Here is a 12877-nt window from a genome sequence, read left to right as displayed (position 1 = left end):
GCAGGTGGAACTGGATGATTTTTAAGGTCCCCAAACTATTCGATGATTCTATGCTCTGTGAAAAGCGAGGAGGCTCCCAGCGCAGGGGTGCGTTCCGGGGGTAAGCAGGCGAGGGGCGCCCGGGCCGCCAGCGCACCTCAGTGCCTCCTCCTCCTCCTTCTCCCTCCGGAGGGCGGAGAGTTCGCAGGTGAACGCGCCCCTTGTGCGGCCGAGGCCCAGCAGACCCGCGCGGACGGCGCCGATGCCCCGGGACGGGGCTGCGGCTCCGGAGCGGAGCGGGAGGGCGTGAAAGGCGGGGCCGGCCGGGGAGGTGGAGGCAGCGGCCGGGCTTCCCCACCGCCGCCGCTCTCAGACACGCAGCCGAGGTGCGCCGTGGCTGCCCCGCTGCTGACGGAGCCGAGTCGGGGCCCCGGGATCCCGCGGGAAGAAGCGGCTGCGCTGCCGGCGGCCCGAGGTGCGGGAGCCCCGGGGAGGCGCCCAGGGCGCCCGCGGGGCCGGTTCCGGGGAGGGGCCCCGCCCGGCATGGGACGGGTCGGGAGGGGACAGGACGGGACGGGACGGGTCGGATTGAGCCGGACGGGACGAGTCTGGATGGGACGGGACGGGACGGGACGGGTGGGAGCGCCCCGGGCTGGCAGCGCGCTCGGTCCTGCCCCGGCCGGTCGCCGGCTGAGGAGGATCCGTGGATCCTGCCCCAACCCCGGGCTTCTCCACAGAGCTCAGCAGAGTTTTTGAAGGGCAGGGGAAGTTATTTGCTCGTGTGCCGGGTGCTCACGCCGCCCTGCACGATGCAGCCGGCACTTTAAAAGCAGGACAGTTATCCCTAACACTTCCACGCTGCCGTTTTCCGGTGGTGCCAAGGGGTAAAGATGTAGGCACTGTCCAGTGGCTCTTCCATCACCTCATCATTATTATCGTAGCCTGTTTATTTTACCCTTTTTTGGTGGAGCCAGTCCTGAAACCCCTTAACTCTGGAAAAGCTCTCATGGACTTTGGATGATGTTTTCTCAGGGTAATGTCTGCACAGTTGGATCCCTGTTGGTTCAGCCTTGCGATGAGCCCATTTTCTCAGTACAAAATGCAGTAGCGTACTCACAGCGTTGGAAACTTTGCTTTCTGCAGCGGGACATCCTCCTCATTCACAGCTGCCTCCCAGAGGAGAAAGGGTGGACACTGAGAATGGACACTACTACAACTGGTTTCTCTCATAACAGTTGTGGTTTAGATAGGGCTATGACTGATCAGTTTCTGTCTCTCACAGGACTTATATTTATTTTTTTCTTCAGATGTATTTAACAAAGAAAGATGCTGTATGTGACTCCTTTCTGGCAAGGCATAAGGCACTGAATAGTGGAATTATAAGTATATCATATTCAGGGTTTTCCAAGACTATTACCATGCTTTGTTCCTGGGCGTACCCAAGAAATAATTTGGTGTTAACTCTGGTGTTAGAAGCCAAGTGGACTATTACAGTTCAGCATCTCTGTTTCCTTGCATGCATGGGTGTAACCCATATTTCCGTGGATGAGCACATGCATTCATTCACAGACACCTTCTTTTTTCCTTTCTGTTTTGTTTTCTGCTGCATAAACCATTAGTGCTGTATTTAACATGGTATTAGACACTGTTTCCCAAAAGAACCAATAAATCAGCTTTTAGGATCATTAACTGGCATTCTAGCTCATGCACTTTTTTTCGCATCATGATATCATTTACATCATCAATACAAACTTTAGCTAGAAGCTATTACTTCATTACTAAATTTTCTAAATGAAGAGTGATAGCAGCATGAGAATCAGGTGAGTCAAGCTCTTCCACACATAGAATATGCTTTTGCATCCCCAAGATAGTGTGGTAGTTAGGACAGTGGCTGGGATCACTGAATAGGCTCGTGTAGACTGGTGATACTAACAGTTGAAAGCTCAGCGGAGATCAGTACAGAAAAAAAAATTAAAAAGCAGCAAAGATCTGAGTCATGAGCTATTTTAACAACTTCAAAAAGTCTGTCTCAACCTAAAAGAGAAAAATGGCAGTCTACATCCTTTTAGTTTACATGGGGTTTTTCCACATCAAACTTTAAAAATCAGAGAGTAGGCCTCAAAAACAGTGACTGCCCTTCACGTTCTGAGATCTTTTAGAAATGGGTCTGGAGCTCTCTGTATTTGTTACCATTTTTTCCTGGTGAGTGCATTCTGTTTGTAAACTATTATTTGCCATTGTAACAGCTAGAAATACAGTAGAATTTCCTAACGAATCATGGGACTGCAGGAGCTAAGGCTTTATGAATGTATCCGATACACAAAAACTTGTGATTAAATCACTGGGACTAGGCCTAGGAATAGGGGGTAGAAACAAAAATATGCCTTCATCAGCCCATATCTTCTTGTGTACACGATATACAAACCGTCCGTTAGCTGATGTGAGAAAGGGTTAACAGCCTGACCTTCAGACAGAAACTCTTGTTGACCCTACTCTGCAACTCTTGACTGAAAGGTTATGCCCAAAGGGAGAGCTTGCTAGCAGGAGGGAAAAATCCAAAGAGCAATAATGAGGAAAAGAATACTTTGGCCTTAGGAGTCTGGTAGCCTGGCAGAAAGCAAACCATCGTAGCAGACAGTACAAGATTGCAGGACTCATCCACTGAGCTAATCGGACTCAGTAAGAATAGGACAACTGTCAAAGTCTGATTTGTGCATACAATTTTTGAAAAGATTTATGGTTATAAAAGATCAGTAGCTAGCAAAACAATTTAATATCTAGTAATTCATCTGTTCAGTGGGAAGATACATGGAAGAGCTACCTAGTCACTGTCTTGAAGGTAGCCATAGAAAGTCACACTGTGGTATGGCATGTTGAGCTTCCAGTGAAATGGTGCTAGTGCCTCTCCTGCAGTGTGCGACAGTCTGATGCACACTTGGGAAGTCCTTGTTGCAAAGTCCTTGCAGTCCTTGTAGTTGTTTTAATGCTTTCAAGATACTGTCTTTCCTGCTGTCCTAGAATTTTCAGAAACATCTCTATATGTCTATTGTCTTCTTTTTTTCTGGCTTCTGATTTCTTGTAGTAGCTTAGAACCATTTCTGCTGATACTTGTGGGTGCTAGGTATTGCCAGTATGCCTTGGAACAGCATGAGTAAAGCTCCACTTGGAGTTCCTTGACAATCTTGAAGGGAGGATAAATCTCTAAAGCCATAGAGTGACTGTGACGCAGATCAATCCTAAAGCCTAAATCCTAAAACCTGAAAAATATCAGGAACAACACTTGGGTTTCTTGCATCAGCAAGTGTCCTGAGCTTACCAAAATCCATCTTCATAACATTTTACATGTTATTTCTGTAAGCTGTTTCAAACTTACTTGTAATATTAAAACTTTCAGCTTGAATTAATGCACTCATTCCACTGGCAGCACGGGCATTTAGCTTAAATACTATTTTCCATCAGTGTTTTTTTCTTAGATTCATATCCTCTCTTAGTCTCTGCTTTGCTTAAAAAAACAAGCTGAGCTTTTCTGTTCTCTTCTTAGTGGACAGACTTTCCCTAGATTATTGTACCTTCTTCAACAACTGGGCGGAGGAGAGGGAAGAAAACATTTTGAGGGAAAATAGGCCTCAGAGTTCCAGTAGGGCATTTCAAAACCTGTTTCACATCCTGTGTTTGTTTTGCAGGGAGTTTCCGCAATGGAGAAGAGGGAAGGTGACAGTCATGCCATTGATTGGAATGCAGGTCAGAGCATCATGCCGAGAAGAAATACAGGAAACCTTAGCAACTTGGTAATGTTTCTGCAAAAAAAGAAGCTTATATGTCATGCAGAATATTGCAGCCTTTCTTCAGTTTTGTCCAGAAACAGTGTTCCCATTACACTGGCATGTCATCACTGCTTCTGAAGTCTTGTCACAATATTGACATGAAGAGATAAAAAGATAAAGAGCATCTCATTCAATTTAGTCACAGTCCATGATAAAAAATACACAAAGTTCAGGCCAGTTAAAAACTACATGAGGTTAGTTGCTAGTTGCATTTTACCAGATGAGCAAAACTCTGTAGAAATAATTTGGGATTTTCATACAGGAATATAAAATTTATCTTTGGAGGAGTTTTCATAATTGCCACATTGCATTCAGTAAGTTTTCCGCATCACACAAAGTCCAGAAAAAAATTCACACCAACAGCATTTGCCTCTGCAACTGCTAATACACAGAAGTAGTTCCAGCTACAACTGTTACTCTAATGTGAACTGTCTCACAGGCTGTGAATACTGAATTAGGTTTTGCAAACTATCTCTTCAAGAAACAGGTATTTCTAGGTGAAACTTGGTTCTGATGTGAGTCTCAGTTTGTATAGTTTGTACCAGCTTCTGATTCCACAATGCATAGGCTACACTATACTTTTCTTCACTGACTAGAGAATAAAAGTTACTTAGGCTACACCTTCACTGTTACAAAGATATGCTTTTATCATCAGATAAAAATGTAGCAGTTATTCAGCTAAAAAATCCCAATGGAGACCGTGACCTTTAATTTACCATAGAGCACTGTGGGCAAGTCAGTAAGGCATGCGGTGGGAAACAGGCTACCTTATCTCTAGGATTTTTACAGGAAAATAGCAGTGTATTTTATTTTTCTGTTAAAACAAAACACCTATGCATCATTGAAGATGAAGACAAGACTTGCACCTACTTACTCTTCAATTTTTTGCAAGTAGTACCCTGTTTGAATTGATCCTTTAATCAGCTTCAATGTATTATTTGATTCTTAAGAATAAAACCAGATGATATTGTTCAGAGAGGAAGATCTCCTGTATCATATCAGAATACTAACTTACAATTTTCAAACTACAAATATTTGCCTTCCTCAAAACAGACAGTGCCATTTCGCTTTCTGGAACTCTGAACATCTGCCACATCAGACATTTTAAAGCTGAGCCACTGCAGCATTAGTTCAGTTTTACTTTATATTTCACAGGAATACTGAAAGACTTACATCTTTATTTCCTAATGTTATCAGTTGTTATTTCACCATCCCTGGTCAGCCATCTGCTGCATCAAGTGCAATGTCCCACTGCTGATACACATATTTTCATTTTGCATGTATAGTGACCTCTTCCATGAGCTGTAACTGTAGGACAAATTTTAAATACATTATCTTAGCATTAAACAGTTTATAATATTATACTAAAATTTTGTACTAGCTTAGCTTCTTCTAAAGCATGTGATAATTCTGCCAGGATGTTCTGTGAGACTAAAGTCTAAAATTCAGCTTTTTTATACTGAAGTGTATAAAAGGTTTTCATAAGGTTTCGTAAAAGTTAAGAGGACATTTAGATTTATGAAGGAAAGGAAGAGATCATGGGACTTCATGCTGGAGTTGACAAATACGCAGCTGGACAAATACACTGGATCCTGAACATTTATTTTTACATCCTTATTCCCCTAATTAAAAGTAATTAAAATAGCAGTGACTAAGGGAATTATTTTATTGTCTTGACTTTGGATTCTGTTACTGTGCATGTTATTTGGGCTACATCATTAAGTCTGTAGCTCATATCATAAGAAGCTATAATGATGGTTCACATAATGTAATCCATCTTCCCTTGCAATGTAGTTAACTTACTGGAATTAAAAATCTATTGTGAAATCACCACAGATAATGAATGAAGAATGAGAAACCTATGCTAGAAGTGCCTTGCTCAACTGCTGACTATGCAGCTTGAAATGTTACATTTTCTAGCTACTTTGTCTTTAATATTGTGTATTTTTTGTATATGGTTTCAGTGCCCTATGAGGTAAAAGTCATGACAGCAAATACTGTCATTACTGATGATTTTAATTCTCTCTTGAACTCACTTGTTATTTCCTTTCTGTCCTTTCCAGAATGCGGATATGCAAGTCACCAATCCACCAGAAGCAGGCGCGCTTTTTAATTTACATCAAGCACACCATTTTGGTGAGTTTGAACACTCTTCAGAGCAACACTGCACACAGGATCTGTTTCCCAAGTGGCACTTGCCAATGAAGATAGCATCTGTGATCTCACTAGTAACATTTATTTACACTTCTATGAGAGATGTCATATATCCTTTTATAAGCAGAAAAGAAAATGTTTTCTATAAAATTCCAATCCTTGTCATAAACAAAGTTTTACCAGTGGTTTCAATTACCCTTTTAGCACTAGTTTATTTACCAGGAATATTAGCTGCTGGTTTCCAGCTGTACTTTGGCACCAAGTATAAAAGGTTTCCTCAGTGGCTGGATAGATGGATGTTATCAAGAAAGCAATTTGGACTCCTCAGTTTCTTCTTCGCTACAATGCACGCCTGTTATAGCCTATGCTATCCAATGAGAAGATCATACAGATACAAGCTGCTGAACTGGGCATTCCAGCAGGTATGATGAGTTCAAAAACACTAACCCTTCTGTATTCAGAAAACCCTTCTTTTGGTCATTCAAGCAGATTTGGATGGGGGGAATCCATTTTCATTGCCTTTGCTTTTTTGAAGCAGATCCCCACAGAGCGCTATAAAGGGATGGAGCAGGACCTAGTTGTTAAAGCATGTACTAGAGAGTCAAGAGTCATCACAGCTGTGCCAGTGTGTATTCTATAAATAATTTTCTTAATTTTGGATTTTTTATCTCTCTGAAAAATGCACATTATTATACCTGCCTCACAGGAACATTTAAGTCTTTGACACATTATTAGGTTAGTGTGGATTAATATTCGCTGCACCAGTGGAATCTATCTACAAAAACTGAGCACACGCTATTTTAGATATCTAATTTGTAAAGCAAATTAGCCAACAATTAAGAAGGGCTGAGCTAAACTACAAAAGTCTGTATTTGCCACAAACTAGATTTGTGAACATTGATGAATCTATGATTCGGCTGATGCACACTAGCTTGTTAATAGATAGAACTTCAATCATGCTTCTGAGTCACGGGCAATAATTGGCTTGCAAAGCTCTCTAACATTCTCTGTGACTACAGATTGCTAATACTTGCATATTATCTTGAATGCCATGAGTACTGCAGTATAAGGAATATTCCAATGAGAGGTATAGACTGCAAATGTCCATTTTTTTTTTTTACCTTTAAAATCTAATCTAGAGTTTTATTAAAAGCATAATATGATGCTAGCATCTTCTTAAGAATTTTGTAAACAGTCAAACTACCTATTCAAAACACTGAAATCAGTAATCTTACCAGTAATCTAACTTGAATGGATTACCAGAAATTTCCTTGAGATTCAAGTCCACAAGATGAAGAAATGAGCCGTAAATAGGAGAAGCTTTGACATCAGTTAATTAAAATCACAACCTTTTTAGCCATACCAATGATTTTATTCAGTGCAGCTGAATGTGGTAAGCTGTTGTTTTAAAAAAATAGAGCTAAACAACTATCCTGGCAGGATACTCTCATTAAAAGTGCCGGCTGAGTTAGCTGTCTAAAATGGTGCTGTTAATATATTTCCTGTTGTTATAATCTCCCAGGTGAAGTATTTAGCCATAGATGGATTTTTTTTTTTTGTGAAAGGATAAGATTTCTCCTGCTGTGAAGGCATGCTAACAGTCATTAGAACTAGTCCTTCCTGGGCCAAGATGCTGATGAAGTTTAAATTATTCTCCCTTAAAGTCCACCTCTGCTTTGCAGATACTGGTGGAGTCTGTCATCAGAAATTAATAGCAGTTACATCCAGAGACATTCAAACAAACAAAAATATTGTGTTCCTTGGCTTATTTCCTGAATATTATGGTGAAAGTAGCTGTATTTCAAACAAACAGCTGAGTGTGCCAGTCTGTCATTTTAAATATGGTGTTATTTTGGCAGGTCAAACAAAAAAAAGAAAATGCCTGGATTGAACATGATGTTTGGAGAATGGAGATTTATGTGTCTCTAGGAATTCTGGGACTTGCTTTGCTGGCCTTGTTGGCAATAACGTCAATCCCATCTGTCAGTCACGCTTTGACCTGGAGAGAGTTCCACTACATTCAGGTACGCATAAACTTCATTATTGCATGTCATTAGTCCTCATATGTAAGACTGTATTTTGTCTGCTAAGACCATTAGGAGTTAGAAATATCAAACACAGAGGAGTTAGTAAAATTAATCTAAAAGTTTGTTCCATATGCTTTGTTAATTGATTTGCAAGAAACATTGGTTTCATTTGTTATTTTATTAAGAGAAAAGGCTGTCACATTAAGGATACAGAGTGGAAAGAAAGACAACTCCAAACAACTTTTTCCTCCTTTGACTTCATGACCTGCAGCAGTTGTCTTTTCGGGACCTGTACTTAGGTCAAAGACCTCTGGTGCTTAAGGCATTTCAATCATCTTCTGAATCTTGAGTTTCAGGAATGCCTTCTGTCCTCCTGAACTGGGAGTACATGGTATTGAACGAGCCAACACTGTTCCCATAGGAATGATTGGACTCAATGATGTAAGAGGTCTTTTCCAACCTAGTGATTCTATGATTCTATGATTTGCACAACACAGTACATAAGAAGAATTCCTTATTGCTTCCTTGGAGCTGTTTTGGCAATTCTTCACTGCCTGAGTGGTACCAGGTGGCTGGAAAGTCCAGGGGAAGACTTCTGCCCAGTAATACATACAAAGCTTTTCCATCTGCAGCATTGTTACCTTCATAACCCTTACAAAAAGATGTATTATGAAAACAAGACGTTTTAGAACAGGTGCATAATCAAATCCAGCCAGGCCTGAGTTTGCTACAGATGTGCTTGTTTTGTTCATCTAAGTATCTGGTTTGCTATTAGTTCTGTATCATACGCTTACAGAATCATATTATTCTGTAATAATCAGGGATGGTTCTGCTGACATCAATATGATCACACTAGAGTTAAGCAAGTGTTGAATTAGGTCCCACCAAACCCAAAATCTGAAAACTCAATAACCTATTAAGTACCTGGCATTTGAAAATTTGATCTGAATTTAAGAAACAGACTTGAAATGTCTATCTTCCTACAATTAGTAATTTGATATTCTGCCCACTCTACAAAGTGCATAGTTTGTAAGAAAAGTTTTCAGCTCTACAGGGAGTCTCTGAGTGCATGACTGATTTCAGTATTAAATTAGTACAGTGAAGAAACACAGAAGAACAATACTACTATATTGGATTCATTTTATAAACAATATCCTCAAAAATCAGATTCTGTCCATTTAGCAGTTGAACAGTAGTGTTTGACTTTACTTATGAGTAATTCCATTTTGTTATGCAACAAGAAACTCAAAATTGCTACTAACTCTAGCATAACATGTCCTTCACTCTCAAATTCCACATCCTAAGCCAAACTTATCAGTGTAAGTAGAATGAGGGATTTCAGTTTCCTGTAGTTGTGCAATGGCTTTTGTCGTAGTACTACTCATAGACTTAATGGAGTTTCTGATTTTAATTGACCTTAAGGTTTTTCTTTACAAATAATTAAGCCATTCATAAATCTGCTTTTGGATGCATAATAATTCATCACAGAAATAAAGCAATTTAGGATACAGGTGGCATCTATAAATTGAGATATTGAGAACTCACCCAGGAACAGCCTGTAATCTGTAATCTCTTCCGTGTATTAGCTGGAAGTATCACAGCAATACTTGAAAAATGTGTCTTATCTGTTTTCCTTTACAGTGGCATAGAGGGGTGCAGCTGGATTCTTCAATTACAGTTCTTAAATTTTAATTCAAAGCAAATGGTCTCTTTTCTTTGACTTAAATGTGTTGGTTAGGACTTCTGGTTTTCATATTTGATTACAGAGTACTCTTTTTGCTAAGTTAGAAAATATAAATAGCTTACTATTTTCTTTGTCTTTTCAGAGCAAGATGGGATATCTAGCTCTTCTGCTATGCACCGTTCATGCCCTGGTGTTTGCTTGGAATAAGTGGGTTGATGTGAACCAATTTATCTGGTATACCCCACCTTCATTTATGGTAGCAGTGTTTCTTCCTATTGTAGTTCTGCTTTGCAAATGTGTACTGCTCCTCCCATGTTTTAGGAAGAGGATAAAAAAGATCAGATGTGGTTGGGAAGCTAATACACAAACTAATCAAACAAGCATGACTTCCAGACTGTAGATCAAATATGCTCATTTCCTGTCTATGTATGTAAATATGCTCAAGGCCATGAAATGTTCACATTCTTGCTCTATTTTCATGGTTTCCATAGATGTTTCTTTTTCATTTTTCATTTCTACTTCAGAAGTATGGGATACTTGATGCAATTTGGACCTTTTCTAAGACAGAAGATGGAAACATTAATTTTACACTTTAATCTATTCAGTGTTCTGGTATTTCACTCATTTTCTTCTGACTGCCTGCTTTTAAATTCCTATGGCTTTGCTGCCTTAATCATAATTCTTTCAGAGGCAAAAGCAATCATAAATCATTGCCCCAGATAACCACAAAAAGTAAATAAATTATTACACCACAGAACCCAGGAATGCTTTCTGCTTCCCACAGCCATGTTTGTTCCTTTGTTAAATCTCAGTGTTATAGAACAACTACTGGAGTATTTATCATCCCATTACCCCTTATTGCCTACATCCTATGTTTCACTCTGCAAAATGGGGACCTTGGCACATGAGCCAGACAGAAACTGTGTATTCCCACAATGTGTTGAACTTAGACAATTAGGCAAGCAGAAATGTAGGGAACTTTACAAGGTAAATCTCTCCTGGGGCTTGGGCACAGTCTAAAAAAATGTTTTTAGACTCATATCTCTATCCTATACAGAACTAGGTGTGTCTCTATTTACTTAAAACGATAAAACATTTCCCATTTTTTTATTCCATGAACACATTCTTTTGTTTCTGATGCTGGAAATTTTCCATGCTTTTGACCTAAAAGTCTGCAGCCCTTCACATGTGCTAAACTTTATTCGTGCAAATTATTCCAGTGGGATAACTCAGGTCAGGTAAATGTGTTTTACTGTTTACTCTAGGGCCAGCACAATTGTGTGACTGGAAGAAAAACATTAAAAATAGACATTTGAATCTTGACATTCGTTTGGTGAGAATTCCATTTAAAATTACTTTTGAAGGCATTTGTTATTATGAGAATTTTCATATGAGCTAATTAAACCTCACTTTCCTTATGTTGCGTGGGTCTCGCTGGGTGTTTTAAATGAATAATTCATTTGTTAGTATCTATTTTAAATATGCTATGCAGTAGTTAAAATTTTTACCCAGCATCAGGAACATTTCTGCCAGTCTCACTGCATGAGTCGACTAGGACATGGACTGATGATGCCACCTATTGCTGGGATCATCTGAATGAGAACATCTGAATGTAACTGGTAACGGCTCTGGTATTAAAACAAACAGTAAAACAATGTATGCCTAAAAAAGTATGTAATGCATGGTGCTAATGGTTCTGCAGCTAATGATTCTTTTGTCCATTTGTGGACTCGATGTATTGAGCAAAAATAACAGACAAATTAAATATCTACAGGGATACTACATTTTCTGTTTTCCTGGTTGTAAGTCTATTCAAATATTGCAACTGAAAAGTTGCCTTTGTTATTTGCACTTAATGTAGTACTGCGAAAATAACTGGGGACATAGTGGCCTGGATAATGTAGACTGAAGAGAAATGAGTGGCATTGTGTATCGAATCACTAATGCATAACAGAGGCAAACACTCTCTAAAACACAGGAAGCTGGTCAGCAATGTGAATCTAAGAAATTTGTAACAGAAGAGGAAAAGTGTGGTTGTCAATGCATTAGCATTTACATTTCTATAAATTAAATAAATAAAATCCTCAAGAAGTCATCTTAGGGATAAAGAATAATATTTACCAAAGGCTTAGGCAGTCTATTACCTGCACTTTCTTGTCAGGAGTCATAAAAAAATAAATAAAATCATTTTTCTAATGGAAGAGGTTGAGGCAAGTGGAATGGAAAAGAATTCCCTTTGTCTGCTGTATTATCCACTAGCTACTCATAAAGTGTGATCAAACATACTACTTGGGGCAAAGCTGAGACTGTAAGTACACCAAGCAACACTTGTATGCATCCATTGAAAACAATGACATTTGGTTTTATTCAAATATGTGCTAAATTGTGCTCTCTAGTATCAGCTCTGCTGTTCCTTTACTTAGAAAATTTGGAGAATTTAATTCAATCTCCAACTTTGTTAAATTCTGGTCAAATAGTAGGACTAGTTGTTTACAGCTGGCTGTAGAAGCCAACCCTTTGACAGAGGAATATAAACATCAAAGCAGATGCAACACAGAAAGCAGAACCTGATCTTTGGTAACTGAAAACTGAAAAGGGAAGAATGAAGACACTCCTTGGAAGAAGCCAAAGCTATTCATTTGGTGTATATAAAACAAAATCAAAGAAAATTAATATGTATATATATTTAGAAAGCAAAACAGTTAAGGGGAATGATAATGGGCTTTAAGGCTTTTCACCTTATTATCACCATTAACTGTAATCTTTTGCACAAGGACTCTGTCATGGATCACTTAGATCAGTGAGCATTGAGTAGAGGGGGTACGGTCAATATGGTTGTGAAATTAATAGAAGCTGGAAGGTAAGGTTCTGTGCCTTTGGAGTCTACATCTCACTGCACAGCAGCAGGATTTAGGCCACTAAGTCACTTTTGAAAATGGGACTTGAATTCCAATGGGCTTTCTGAAATTTTTGTCCAAGTTCTTGAAACCTTCTCTGTCTGAATCCGTAAGATATTGTCCAATTTGGAGACAAATAGACAGATCCTTATTGTAGAAATCACTATAGGTACCACTGCTAGAAAACAGACCAAGAACAAACATATTACCTATATTCAACACTTTGTGAAGTGTTTGAGCCATCTATTTTAACACATCTTTATCCAGGCAGTGGAAAGGAACTATTGTCTGTACTATTGTATTTTGTGTATA

The 12877-nt window shown here is 39.3% G+C and overlaps 1 protein-coding gene across 2 annotated transcripts; it reads left to right on the top strand.

The window, feature by feature from the left end:
* Positions 1–225: 225 nt before the first annotated feature.
* STEAP1 (STEAP family member 1) lies at positions 226–12199 on the top strand. 2 transcript variants are annotated; one of them, XM_054060572.1, is made up of 5 exons: positions 226–454; positions 3663–3767; positions 5867–6379; positions 7817–7981; positions 9811–12199. In XM_054060572.1, the coding sequence occupies exons 2-5, from the start codon at positions 3675–3677 to the stop codon at positions 10066–10068; spliced, it is 1029 nt and encodes a 342-aa protein (XP_053916547.1). In that variant the 5' UTR covers positions 226–454; positions 3663–3674; the 3' UTR covers positions 10069–12199. The 2 variants fall into 2 exon arrangements, with proteins under 2 accessions (XP_053916547.1, XP_053916548.1); XM_054060573.1 differs by having other exon boundaries at positions 244–365.
* Positions 12200–12877: the final 678 nt, after the last annotated feature.

Source organism: Cuculus canorus, chromosome 2, assembly GCF_017976375.1.
Source record: "Cuculus canorus isolate bCucCan1 chromosome 2, bCucCan1.pri, whole genome shotgun sequence".
Lineage (NCBI taxonomy): Eukaryota > Metazoa > Chordata > Aves > Cuculiformes > Cuculidae > Cuculus > Cuculus canorus.
This window is presented reverse-complemented; position numbering and strand designations above follow the sequence as displayed.

Bases quoted from the DNA above. Each gene is read 5' to 3' on its own strand.
- STEAP1 (XM_054060572.1), top strand. From the start codon at position 3,675: ATGGAGAAGAGGGAAGGTGACAGTCATGCCATTGATTGGAATGCAGGT. The intron at 3,768-5,866 runs GTAATGTTTCTG...TGTCCTTTCCAG, and splicing joins CAGGAAACCTTAGCAACTTG to AATGCGGATATGCAAGTCAC. The intron at 6,380-7,816 runs GTATGATGAGTT...TTATTTTGGCAG, and splicing joins TGAACTGGGCATTCCAGCAG to GTCAAACAAAAAAAAGAAAA.